Source organism: Centrocercus urophasianus, unplaced genomic scaffold (genome assembly GCF_019232065.1).
Source record: "Centrocercus urophasianus isolate 14NV4802_14NV808 unplaced genomic scaffold, USGS_Curo_1.0 seq_744, whole genome shotgun sequence".
NCBI lineage: Eukaryota > Metazoa > Chordata > Aves > Galliformes > Phasianidae > Centrocercus > Centrocercus urophasianus.
The window spans coordinates 1-12,503 of record NW_024885360.1 but is presented as its reverse complement, the minus strand read 5'-3'; the positions used below and the strand labels follow the sequence as shown (position 1 = coordinate 12,503).

General features: G+C 64.3%; 1 protein-coding gene and 1 non-coding gene across 2 annotated transcripts; one reads left to right on the top strand and one right to left on the bottom strand.

Moving 5' to 3' along the window:
• Positions 1-307: 307 nt before the first annotated feature.
• Positions 308-414, top strand: LOC122170967. Its single transcript, XR_006171892.1, has one exon. It is a non-coding gene; the product is annotated as a U6 spliceosomal RNA (small nuclear RNA).
• Positions 415-558: 144 nt separating this feature from the next.
• On the bottom strand, positions 559-11,801 carry ABCA7 (ATP binding cassette subfamily A member 7). The gene is made up of 47 exons (XM_042838252.1): positions 11,732-11,801; positions 11,552-11,645; positions 11,309-11,450; positions 11,023-11,236; positions 10,835-10,915; positions 10,531-10,762; positions 10,305-10,444; positions 10,112-10,228; positions 9,664-10,037; positions 9,398-9,574; positions 9,045-9,267; positions 8,752-8,973; positions 8,419-8,623; positions 8,231-8,347; positions 7,966-8,137; positions 7,699-7,830; positions 7,482-7,621; positions 7,257-7,394; positions 6,948-7,150; positions 6,795-6,846; positions 6,520-6,722; positions 6,369-6,417; positions 6,184-6,267; positions 5,854-5,871; positions 5,551-5,702; positions 5,347-5,471; positions 5,179-5,277; positions 4,898-5,093; positions 4,734-4,828; positions 4,520-4,552; positions 4,332-4,437; positions 4,174-4,248; positions 3,879-4,048; positions 3,638-3,815; positions 3,426-3,541; positions 3,198-3,342; positions 2,997-3,120; positions 2,778-2,907; positions 2,568-2,688; positions 2,398-2,460; positions 2,216-2,322; positions 1,853-1,994; positions 1,646-1,780; positions 1,471-1,574; positions 1,308-1,400; positions 980-1,223; positions 559-897 (listed from the first exon to the last, which is right to left on the bottom strand). The coding sequence occupies exons 1-47, from the start codon at positions 11,795-11,797 to the stop codon at positions 739-741; spliced, it is 6,507 nt and encodes a 2,168-aa protein (XP_042694186.1). The 5' UTR covers positions 11,798-11,801; the 3' UTR covers positions 559-738.
• Positions 11,802-12,503: the final 702 nt, after the last annotated feature.

Sequence of the window (12,503 nt, the reverse complement as noted above, 5' to 3'; positions counted from 1 at the left end):
CCGACGCAACGCAGCGTCGCAAGGAATTGTGGGACGGCGGAAGAAGGGCTGCTGCCCCGCCCCTATATGTAAAGTAAAAACCTTCCCGCCGTGCACCGCGCGCTGTTGGCCCTTATGTGAGGCAACAAATCCCCGAAAAAGCCAAATTTTCTACGAAAAAGAAAGAGCTCAGCGGAGTGAGTAGGATTTCTGTTGAAGGGGTAATATTAGAAGAAGAAATCTGCAAATGGTAAAAGGCTAGCTCACCGTTACTTATAAAGTATAAAGAAAAAGGGGTTTAAATATCCTATGAGGGTGACAGCAAGTCGTGCTCGCTTCGGCAGCACATATACTAAAATTGGAACGATACAGAGAAGATTAGCATGGCCCCTGCGCAAGGATGACACGCAAATTCGTGAAGCGTTCCATATTTTTTTTCTTCCCGCACACCGACAGCCCACGGTCCCGCTCCGGACCTCTCTTTTCCTCCTCCCCCGCCCCGTTATGCTACAGCCACAAAGCACGGCGCTCCGCCCGCGGCACTGCAGCACTTTATTATTCCATTCGCTAAGTGACAGCAGCGCGAGCAGCACAGCCCGGCGCCCAGCTATGGGTGCAGGGGAGCGGGCCAGCCTTCCCCTGCAGCTCCGAGCCGGGGAATCGTAACCCCAGACCAGCAGGAGTGGTGCAGCCGGGCTCCAGGCCAACAGCAGACCGAGATCAGTGGTTGTGAGGAGTCCAGGAGCCGTGCAGCCACACTCAGACCACGCTCTCCTGATAGCTGTCGTCCTTTAGAAAAGGCATCAGCCGCCTCCCGGGCACTGGGGTCATATCCTGCCCTGAGGTTGCATCCTGAGCTGATCCCACGTCCTGCCCCGGGTCCCCGTCGCTCTGCTCCCTGGCAAAGTGCACGAAGACCTGCAGGGATGGGGAGTGAGCAGAGGAGCACCAGCAGCAAGGAACCCCGTCCTCATACACCGTGCCCCCCCACCGCCATCACCTGGTCAAGGGTGGTCTGGGACACAGAGTAGTCCTGGATGGAGCCCTGCCCGCAGTGTGCTGCCAGCACGCCGAACACGTGTGCCAAGGAGCAGGCGTGGGAAGGCAGGCGGTACTGCAGCGTGCTGCCGTGCTGCTCCTGCAGCGCGATGCCGGGAAAGCTGCACTGCATCAGCTGCTGCACAGTGCCCAGCTCAGGGCCGGGCCCCGCCGCCCGCACCACCACTGTGTACCCATCCCCAAACCTGCACCAACGAAGGGACGGTAATGAAGGCAGTGCTCGTCCCCAGCGCAGCCGCCCCCCCCATGGGCCCACCCCCACCCATTACCGGTTCTTGAGGTGCTGCACGCTGCCCAGGCAGCGGAATCGGCCGTTGACCATGATAGCCATCCTGGTGCACAGCGCCTCGCACTCCTCCATGCTGCCGGTGGGGGGAGGTGTGAGGCACACGGCAGGGACGACCCTTGGTGTCCCCATTGCTGGGAACCCACCTGTGGGATGTGAGCAGCACGGAACGGCCCTCCCTGACCAGGCTGAGGATGCAGTCCCACAAGAAGCGCCGGGCACCTGGGTCCATCCCCGTCGTGGGTTCATCCTGCAGCCACAATGTCAGCTCCCCATCGGGTCCTGCCTCACGGCTGCCGTCCCCCCCACTGCCCCACTGACCAGGAAGATGATGGGGGGGCTTCCAAGCAGGGCGATGGCCGTGGACAGCTTGCGCTTGTTGCCCCCACTATAAGTGCCTGCCAGGCGGTCTGCATGTGGTCCCAAGCCCAGCTTGGCAATGCCCCACTGAGCCACCTGTGAGAGTGCGTGTGTGGGGGTGAGGATGGGGCTGGAGAGGCTGGGGGGAGGCTAGGATGTGGGCTGTACCCTGGGGGTCTCCTCCTCCGGCACCCCACGCAAACGGCTGTAGAACTGCAGATGCTCCCGCCCCGTCAGCAGCTCCGTGATGGCATCAAACTGTGGGCAGTACCCCATGTTCTGATGGACAGCCTGCAGGTCGGTGAGCACGCTGCAGGATGGGACATGGTGAGTACGCTGCGGGACAAGGGACAAGCTGCAGGAACCGGGGACAAGCTGCGGGGACAAGGGTGAGGCTGAGCATGCAGCAGGGTTAGGAACGAGCGAACTGCAGGGATGAGGATGAGGATGAAGAAGCCAGCATGCAGGCTGTAGGGATGAAGGTATTTGTGAGCACACGGTGAGGAGAGATGGCGGTGCATATGCTCCCACCTGTGTCCCTTCAGCCAGGCCTCCCCCAGTGTCACTTCTGTGTCTCCCGTCAGCATCTTGAAGGTGGATGTCTTCCCAGCACCATTCACCCCCAGCAGCCCGAAGCACTGTGGAGCAGTGGGCTTAGCAGCAGCCTTTACCCCCCCCTCCAATCCCCCCAGTGCACAGCCCCTAGCACTCACCTCACCAGGTGGGACAGCCAGGCACAGCCGGTCCACTGCTGGAGCACGCCGGTACCGATACACCTTACAGGGATTGGGATCACCGTGAGGCACAGCACCTCCTGTCCAGGGGACACAGCACCCATCAGTGGGATGGGGGACACGGGACTGGGCACGGGGCAGCCACACACCTTGGTCAGGTCCTTCAGCAGCAGGACGGCGCTGCGCCGTGCGGTGCTGCCCACCCGCATCCGCTCCCGGGCTACGTCCTCATCCTCATCCCCCAGTGAGGGCAGCTGCAGAGCATGGGGTCTGGGGGAGTAGCAGTGGGGAACCTCCAGGATCCCCTATAGTCCCCGTTGCCTCCATCATCACCCCCATTGCCCCTCGCCAGCCCTCACCGGAGCCGCAGGAAGAAGCGGTACTGCAGCAGTAAGGTGAAGAGGAAGAAGATGATGCCCTCGATGGCCATGGCAAACATGTTCTTTCCTACTAGGTCCCAGGACAGCGGGGACACGAAGCGCTTGTCTCCTTTAAAAGGAGGGGAAAGGAGCTGCAGGATGGGGGCACCAGGAGAGGGGGATTTGGGCAGGGGAGCAGCCCTGCACCTCTGCACTCACCAAACCTCTCGAAGGCATCGGCCATCGCCTGGTTCTTCACCATGTCAATGAGGCCTCGGCCCAGGCAGAAGTGAGGGAAGATGAGGAAGACTTTCTTCAGGATGCGGTTGATGTTGTTGAGCTTCTATGGGGCAGTGAGGGAAGGATGGGAAAGCCGGCAGAGCCAGGCAGCTCCATTGAGGGATGGGTTCCAGCTCTCACCTGGTCCACAAAGAGCTCCAGCACGAAGGTGGCCACGCTGCCATTGATGCCAATGAAGAGGTTGACACATGTCAGGGCCACGTAGGCAGTGCTGGGGATGCTGAAGAGGAAGGAGGCCGGGTACATCAGGGGGGTGATGGACCACCTGGAGGGCAGAGGAAGGGGCTGAGGATGGTGCACTTGGGTGCCACCAACCCCATCCCATCCCAGCCTCCGCCGGCCCTTCACCCGTAGAGCAGCAGCAGCAGCACCAGGGCAGGCAGGTTGGCCGAGGACACATAGGACTTCTGCTGGAAGCAGAGGAAGATGAGGACAACCAGCAGCGCGGGGACCAGGTAGTTGCACTATGGGCATAAGAATCCGGGCAGGGGGTGACAAATGGGTCCCGGCCCTCAGGAGCCACAGCCGTGCCCCATCCTGACCCCGTCCCCATCCCGCACCATGTCCCAAGCAAAGTTGCCCAGCCAATAGGTGACGGGCTTCATCCCGCTGATGAACTGCAGATGCTTGGCCTTGCTGACCCGCTCCTCAATGAGGAAGAGCACAAAGCTGGCTGGGACGAAGGACATGGCGAAGATCACACAGATGGAGACCAGCACGTCCACCGATGTGGCCATCCTGCAGCAGAAGGGGAGTCAGAGGGCAACGGGGAGCCCACAGGAGCCCAAACCCGGCACTCACAGTGCAGCCTCTGAGAGCTGCTCCTTGGTGAGGTTCAGAGGGTGGTTGATGGCCGTGATGCCATAGAGTGCAGGGTCAGAGCCTGTGGGGAGCTGTGCCCTCAGCAGCCCGTTGCTGGCCACGTTGAGGAAGGCGACCATGGCGTGCCAGCCCTTGTTGTTGAACCACACCTGCAGCCCGAGGTGCTCGCTGAACTCTGTTCCACTTCTCTCTGCCAGCCGTGGCACTGCTCCCCACAGCAAAGAGGGGACGCAGCCAATGCCACGTGTCGCCATGCCTCCAGCTCTGAGCTCACCTTGATGTTCCTGCGTGCATCCAAACCCTCGAAGAAATGGCTCAGGTTGCCCAGGAGCCGATCCATGGGGCTGCCCTGGGGTGGGACAGGGGGTGAGGTGCAGCTCGTGCAGCAGCCCTAACCGTGCCCGCCCAGGAGGGAACAAACCCTGGCCGTACCTGGGTGACATTGAAGAGTTCTCTCAACTCCTGCACTGCGCTGCCCACCTCCTCTGCTGATGGAAGGAGCTGCGAGCTACCGGCACCCAGGGAGAAGCCACCATACCTGGACATGCAGGAGAGCTGGGAGCTTCCAACCCTCCCATGGCACTGCATGGCCACCCTGCCCAAGCTGTCCCTGCACCCACCTCTGCTCGTTCACCCACTTCTTGGTTTTGAGCCTAGAAGAAATGGGGCAGAGGGAAAAACAGCAGTGAGGAGACATCACAGCAGTGTGCGACAGCTCAGTCGTGAGATGGATCGCGTTCTGCCTGCCCTGTCTTCCCCACCACCCTCCCCGTGGTCTCCCCACAGTGTCCCGGTGGTGTCCCCACGCACAGGACAGGTTCTGGGAGCACTCACCCCTGGCGAATGAGCTGGGGGTAGGTTTTCACCAGGTAGTCAGAGATGTTCCTGCCCGTCAGGTTCAGCAGGATGTCCCCTGTGCCCCTTTGCACCTGGTGAGGACAGACAGATGGACGCACTGCCCCACCAGCTGCCTGGATCTCAGCGGCAGCCGCAGTTACCTGGGGTGGTGGGAGCCCTCCGGCGGCCGTGGGACACTCGGGCAGCATCCTGCGCGCCCCCGGCCCGCTGCACTGGCAGGAGGGGGACGGCTCAGCTCGTGTCCAGTTCCCACGCCGCAGAGCTTCCAGCAAGGCCGGGGGAACCGGGGGCTGCCTGAAGCCTTCGGGGTGGGACGCAGGTGGGCACGGGCCCGTTCTGCTCAGCAAGAACCGAGGGAGGGGAGACCCCCGATCAGAACACGGCACTGAAGCGGAGCGGAGCCCCCCAGCTCCACGCTCACCCCTCCGCCTCGTCCTTCATGCACACGGTACCGAAGCCCGGTTCGGCCAGGAGCGCGGCCAGCAACCGGGACGTGTCCGCGTCCCCCGGAGCGTCATTGCTGCAAAAAGGCACAGGCGTGGGACGGCGGCTCCGGGTTGGGCAGAGCACTCGGGAACCGGACGCGCACCTGAAGAAGGTGAACTGATGCCCGTACATCCCGGGCTCCAGGCGCAGCGCTGGGTATCTCCCAAAGGGCGGCACGATGAGGCTGAAGAGCAGCGCAACGCAGACGAAGACAGCGGGCAGGACGATCTGTGGAGCAGCGGATCAAGGCTCGCCCTGAAGCCTCTGCCCCATCCCGGGGTCTCCCCCCCCCTTCCCACGGCCGTACCTGTGCGAAGAAGCCCCGCGTGCTGCGCCGGGCGTGGAGCAGCCGCTTGGTGAAGAGAGCGCGGAGCTGCTGCCGGGTGAGCGCCCAGCCCCGCACGCACCGGCTGCCCTCGGCCGCTCCGCGCAGCAGGTCCGTCTCTTGCGGTTCCTCTGCTGCAAAGCACAGACGGGTCCTAAGCCGGCCCCCGGCAGAGAGGAGCAGGGGCTCGGCCCCAGTTCGGGGGCACGGTTTGCTGCAGGGACGGCCCCGCGCCTGGGTGCTGCATGCGGGGACACGAGGGACCCCCCAACCCCCAGTTCCTACCTCTGCGGGCTCCTTGGGCTCAGTGTAAAGAGAGGAAAGCAGAGTTATAGCCACGGAGGCTATTGTAGCCCAACCCCCCCAATCCATGCAGCTACTCTCTGCCCCCAGCAGAAGGGGCCAGGACGCATCCCCAGTGCATTCACATCCCCAGACCCACTCCCATCGCATCCTCCCGCCATTCCCAAAGCCCGGAGGACACCACGAGGTCGAACAGGCACAGTGCAGCATCCCTCCACCCAGTCCTGCCCGCACGGACGGACGCGTGCCGAGGTCCATGCCCAGTTCTGGGGGTTTGCTACCGGCCCCCGGGCCCCAGCTGCTCCACTTTACCCGGCTCCTCGGCAGCTGCTCCCTTGACCCCTTCTTTATCAGGGCTCGCTCCTCTCCCCAGCAGGGGTGTTCTGTTGCTGTTGCCTGATAAAACGGGATGGGAGTGGGGCCACAGCCACAGGCACCTCCTCACCCTGCGCATCGGGATCCCGAAACTCCGTTCCAACCGGGACCGACGCTTTTACCTGTCCTGCCACCATCCACCCCGCTGTCCTCGGCCACTTTCAGAAAGATCTGAGGGGGAGAGGAGCTGCCATCACTCACAGCGCAGGTGCCCGCTGTCCCAGCGGTCCGATCCTCTGGGCACATCTCCGGCCACCCCGACTCCGCGGTTACCTCCTCCAGCCTCGTGTCCGAGATGCCGTAGCCGGAGATACCCAGCTCGCCCAAACGCGCATCCAGTTCCCGGAAGAGCTCCCCGAAAGCTCCGTCCCTGGCCCCGGTGTAGGGCAGCACGAAAAGCACCTCCCGCCCGATGTCCTCCACCAGCCTGGAGCCGGGGACGTGCTGCTGCAGCAGCGCCGACAGCTGCGGCACATCTGGGGATGGGGAAGGCGGTGCTCAGAGCGTGCGGGGCCGGGACGCGGTGCGGGGCTGTGCGGGGACGCTACCCGCTGCGCTGCCCTCGCTGTCCCGCTCTCCGCCCTCGGAGGTGCCGCCGTCCTGCGGGAAAGGGCAGCAAAGGATGGGTGGGTGCTGCAGCGGGATCCAAGCCGGGGCTCTGGGCACGGAGAGTCGGAGAGGACGGGACCAAGGGGAGGCACCTTTTTCGTAGGGCCGGAGCCGCCGGCGCCCAGCTCGGTGCTCTCCCGCTTGACCAGGGTGAGGTAGTAACCCGTGCCCAGCCTGGCCTTGAGGAAGAGCGGAGACCCGCAGCAGCAGAGCCGGCCCTGCGAGATGATGGCGATGCGGTCCCCCAGCAGCTCCGCTTCGTCCATGTAGTGCGTGGAGAGGATGATGGTGCGCCCTGGGGGCACAGAGCCACCGTCCCACTCCGGTCTCCCCTCTCTGGCTCCCATCTCACACCGCTTCTGTAGGCTCGCAGCAGACAGAGGGAATGGGATCCCCCTCACCCTTGCGGTACTTGAGCAGCAGCTCCCAGATGCTGCGGCGTGAGTAGGGGTCAACCCCGGCTGTGGGCTCATCCAGGACCACCACCTTAGAGCCGCCCACAAAGGCGATGGCCACAGAGAGCTTCCGCTGCATGCCGCCTGCGGGGGAGCGGGCGTTGGGGACGGCATTGGGATGGAAATTGAGTGATGATGGGGATGGCAATAGGGATGGCACAGCCCACACACCCGACAGGTTCCTGGTCTGCTCCTGGCGCTTGTGGGGCAGCCCCGTGTCCTGGAGCAGCTGCTCCATCTCCGCTTGCACCTGCTCCTCCGCCAGCCCCTTCAGCCTCCCGTAGAACCAGATGTGCTCCTCCACTGTCAGGCTACAGGGTGGGGAGGTCAGCGGGGGTCCCGCCTGCTGCTCCCCCCCCCCCCCCTCTCCCAGCCCTGCCCTGCCTACATATCAAAGAGCACGTTGTGCTGCGGACACATCCCCATGGACTTCCGGATGCTGTCGATATCGGAGCGGATATCCCAGCCTAGGATGTAGGCAGTGCCGGAGGTAGGGGGCAGCAGCCCGGTCAGGATAGACCTGGGGAGGAGGGGGTGGCGAAATGGAAGTGGCAGAGCGCACGGGAAGCTCTGAGCCCACCCTCATGGGGAGCTGGGTGGGGATGGGGCAGTGCCAGTGCTGGGGCTCAGCTCCCACTCCTAGGTTCCAGCTCACATGGTGGTGGTCTTGCCGGCCCCGTTGTGGCCCAGGAAGGAGGTGATCTGCCCCTCGTAGAAATCCAGGCTCAGCCCATCGACGGCCACATGGCTGCTGCTGCGGTAAACCTTCACCAGGTTGCGGATGGAGACTCCTGGCTGCAGCCGGGGAGGCGGCTCCTCCACCAGCACTGGGAGCCACCGGTGAGTCACAGCCAGGCAGGACCCTCACAACGGGGCAGGAACCACCCCGTGGCCTCCCGTGGCCGTGGGCAGGAGCTCACCTTGGGGTGCAGTGAGAGGACCGCTGGGGTAGGGGGGGTATCCAGCTGAGGGAGGCTCTCCAAACCAGTAGCTCCTCAGAAAGGGGAAATTCCAGGGCTTGGGGACCCCGTACTGACCTGTGGGCAGAGACACAGGTGCTGAGCAGGGTCGAGCAAAGGGCCATAAGGGGCAGAGGCTCTGCACTCACCTGGGAGGACGCCCTCGATGTACCAGGCTGCTAGCCCATAGAGGACAGCGTCCAGCAGCAGCAGCCCCATGGCCATGGCGAAGCTGTAGGGGTCTCCCGGCACAGGGCTGGTGCCCAAGTTGTGCCATTGCATGCCCACCCCCTGCTCCTCATACAGCGAGAAGTACTCACAACCAAAGCCAAAGGCCACTGGGGACAGCAGGCTCTGCAGCACCAAGAAGAGTGGCACAGGTGGAGAACACAGCCATGCGGGTGCAGGGGTGCTGAGCACCCAAACCCCACAACCAGTGCATCCAAGGGATATTGGGGTGCAGGGAATGAGGAGCTGCTCACCACGAGGACGCGGAGAGGAAAGGTGACGTGGTCACGCCATGCCACACACAGCACGTAGGGCAGGTAGAGAGAGAAGTAAAGGATGCCACCGCACGCCGAGGCCAGGTTGGCACGGGGGAAGAAGGTGCTGATGAGGAAGCACTGACAGATGGTGGCCACCGAGAAGGTGCCGAGGAAGAGGAAGATGACGGCCGGGTTGCTGTAGGGCAGGATGTCTCCCAGCTGCAAAATGTGGCAGGTTGGAGTTGCAGAACCCTCCCCACACCATGCCGGCTGCCACCCCCCCAACCTGCCTTGAGGATGAGGACGAGGAGAGCTGAGCTGAGGAGGAAGGGGATGAAGCTGCTGAGGAACCAGCTGAGCCAGAGCATCCCGCTGCTCAGCCCCATGCTCCTCATGGTCTCCTTGAGACGCGCCTCCTTCTCATGCACCACCCCCTTGATGATCATGGCCACCGAGTAGATCCACGCCAGCGTCATGAAGAGCGGCAGCGAGCGGTTCAGCACCCTCAGGAACCTGAGGAGGGCATCAGCCTGACTCCCCCCCCCCCCCCTGCATGTCCCACCACCAACAGGGACACAGCCCCACAGCAGCACTCGGCCCATGCCCCAGGGCAGTGGGTCGCTGGGGGTCCTGCAGCACTCACACATCATCCACGTAGCAGGGATAGGGCATCTGCTGCAGGTAGACCCCCACCCGTGGGACAGACCCTGTCTGCACCCGCACCACTGCCTGCTCCACCAGGTCCTGCACGTAGACAAAGCCACCCCACACGTAGCGCAGGTCGCTGAATGGGTCAGCTGCAGGGCCTGGGTCCCAAAACCTGGGGTAGAGCAGCACTCTGAGAGGGGAGAAGGACGGACAGCACCCCACCCCAGGCTTTGGATGCTCAGAGGGGCTGCGTCCCCCAACCTGTCCTTGATCTTGTTGGTCCTCGTGACATCGTCGATGTCCATGCGGATCTTGTAGCGCACGTGGGGGGGCAGCGCCGTGGCCGTGGCGTTCAGGGGGGGCTGGAAGACCACAGCAGCCCAGAAATGCCTCTCCTCCAGCAGCTCCATGGCACGGGCCACCAGCTGCTCCTCGCTGCCCACCGCCTCGATCTTGTCCAGGCGGACGCATCCCAGGAGCTGTGACAGAGCACCCAGTGCCCGCTCCGCTTCATCCAGTGCCTGCTGCCAGCTGGGCCCTGCTGACCCGGCCAGCAACTGTGCCAGCACTGACTGGGAGGTGCCATTGAGGAGCCCATCCAGGAGCGGTGCCATGGCCGGTGCAAGCAGCAGCTCCTGCCGAGCATCAATGCAATAAAACCACCTGGCTCTGGAGGTGGCCCCATGCAGCCCCCGCTCTGGGCACGCACCCGCAGCGCCCGCAGCTCCTGGCTGCCATTGAGAATGGCACGGACGTGGGCTCCCAGCTCCAGAGCAGCACCAGCTGTGTCCCGCAGCGCTGCCAGCTCCTGGAAGGTGCGGTTCACCTGCGAGGGGAGGGGATCAGGGGGGGGGAAGCAGGGTGCAGCCTCCCCCCCCACCCCCAGCACTGTGCGCGCTCACCTCGGCCATGACGCGGTCGGTGGCAGGACTGGGCGGTGTGTACAGGATCTTGCCCACAAACAGGGGTTTGATGCCGCGCCAGAAGAGCTGCGAAAGCGGGGCAGCCTCCAGGCTGCGGAGCAGCTCCTGGCAGAAGGAACCTGGCAGAGGGAAGAGCCGAAGCCTTGCATTGCCCCCACCCCCCAGAGGGGAACCTGAGGATCCCTGATTCCCCATCCCCTCTCACTGGTGTCGTTGTCGGGGGTTGCCGTGCTGCGCCTGGAGCCGTTGCGGTGCATGAAGGCACCGACATCATTGTCCTCGTACCAGTTGAGGGAAGGCACCTGCAGCCCCCCACCCTCAGGGTGCCCACAGGCGATGCGTGATACGGCCTCAAAGGCGCCCACAGCAGAGGAACCAGGGGCTGTCAGCACTGTGACCTCACGCTGCAGCTCAGCCACGGTGCCCATGGAGGAGAGCTGCGGAGAGAGGGGCTGCAGGGAGGGCCTGGGTTGGGGCAGGGATGCAGGGATGATGTGGGGATGCGGTACCTCCTGTAGCAGGGACTCAGCGCTCTGCAGGAAAGGGCCCAGGGCTGCCACAGCATCATCCATCTCCAAGCTCATCCACTCCTGTGGGGGTCACGGGGAGGGCTCACAACCACCCCAAACACCCCCAGCAGTTGGGAGGATCCAGCTGTGGCAGGAGTTTGGCTGCTCCGGGCACCGTGGGCACTCACATCACGTGGGCTGAGCCCCTCCACCAATGCCTGGTGCAGCAGCGAGGTGTTGGTGCGGAGGAGGCGTGTGAGGGCATCGCCCTGCAGCAGCCGGGATGAGATCAGCGCCGTTCGGCCCCGCAGTGCAGGCAGGAGCTGGGCGAGGTGGTGCAGGAGCTGCCAACCATCAGCACGCTGCAGGGCCTGGCGGACATCGGCCAGCAGGCGGGACAGGCTGCAGGCATGGGGGGGGGATGTGAGGGGAGCAGAGCCCGGCTTGCCATCCCCCATTGCCCACCCTGCTCACATGGAGCCTCCAAAGTTGCCCACTGTGCCAGGGGCCTCTCCTGGGGTGGGCTGCTGGAAGCAGGGGTTGTGCACGTTGCAGAGGATGCCCTGCAGCCAAGGCAGCGTCCCGGCTGACGGCAGCGCCTTGTTGGGGAAATGGCCTGAGGGGGAGAGAAATAGGTCTGGGGGCTGCACCGCTTCCATGAAGAACCCCAGACCCCCACCCTGTGCAACGCCAGGAGCAGAGCATGGCGACACTCACACTGGTGCTGCTGGAAGGGGGGGTGGGAGCGCCGCACTGCCACCAGCACCAGGAAGAGGAAGAGAGGCCACAGCAGCTCGATGGCCAACTGCACCTGAGGGGACACCGCAGCTGGAGGGGACCATCGGCACTGCGGGGTCACCACGGGGACCCCCTACCCGAGCTGCAGGCGTTGCTCACCCGCTGCCTCCGGCGGTAGACGAGGTTCTTCCAGAGCAGCAGCTGCAGCTGCGTCCCTACAGCCATGGCTGCGCCGCGTGTAGCGCCGACGTTGTGCGCTGCGTGGCTCCGGCTGCGGGGTGAGAAGCATCCCATACTCCTGAGTCACTGCCTCCATCCCCCTGCCAGGCTGCCCGCGGCTCAGCAGGGCTGGGTTGGGCACCGGCACAACCCCGCGGTGCCGGGAGGAGTCGGCTCCGGAACCCGGCCAACAAAGCGCCTTTCCCAACCCGAGCCTCCAAATCCTATTCTTTCGCAAAGCAAAACCAGCAAAACAGGCACGAGCTCTAGAGAGCTCCTTTGGATCCAGAAGATGCGTTCACCCTCACGGGGCTGCAGGTGCCCAGGGGTGTAGGATGGGTCAGGGCGCTGCCCGTGCCTCAGTTTCCCAAATGCGGGCGCTCAGCTCCCAGCCCGTGTGCGGGGCACAAGGATGAAATGCGTGCCTGCCCGGTTCCAGCCCGTGCCCGGGTGCGTAGGGCCCCCCCCCCCCCGGTTTCCCTGTTGTTACCTCCGATGCCAGTCCTGTCCGGAGCAGGGAAGCGCCTGGATGCAGCCAGAGCGGAGCGGGGGACGGGCCTTTGCAGCCGGGGCCGCCCCCCCCGGTGCCCGGAGCCGCGCACTCACCCGTCCGCCCGGTCCTACAGAGCCCGAGGAGGGGCGGGCGGCACCGGACGGGATTATGAGATCTCGGGCGGCAAATCCCGCTGATCTCCGCCGGGGGGAGGGTTGG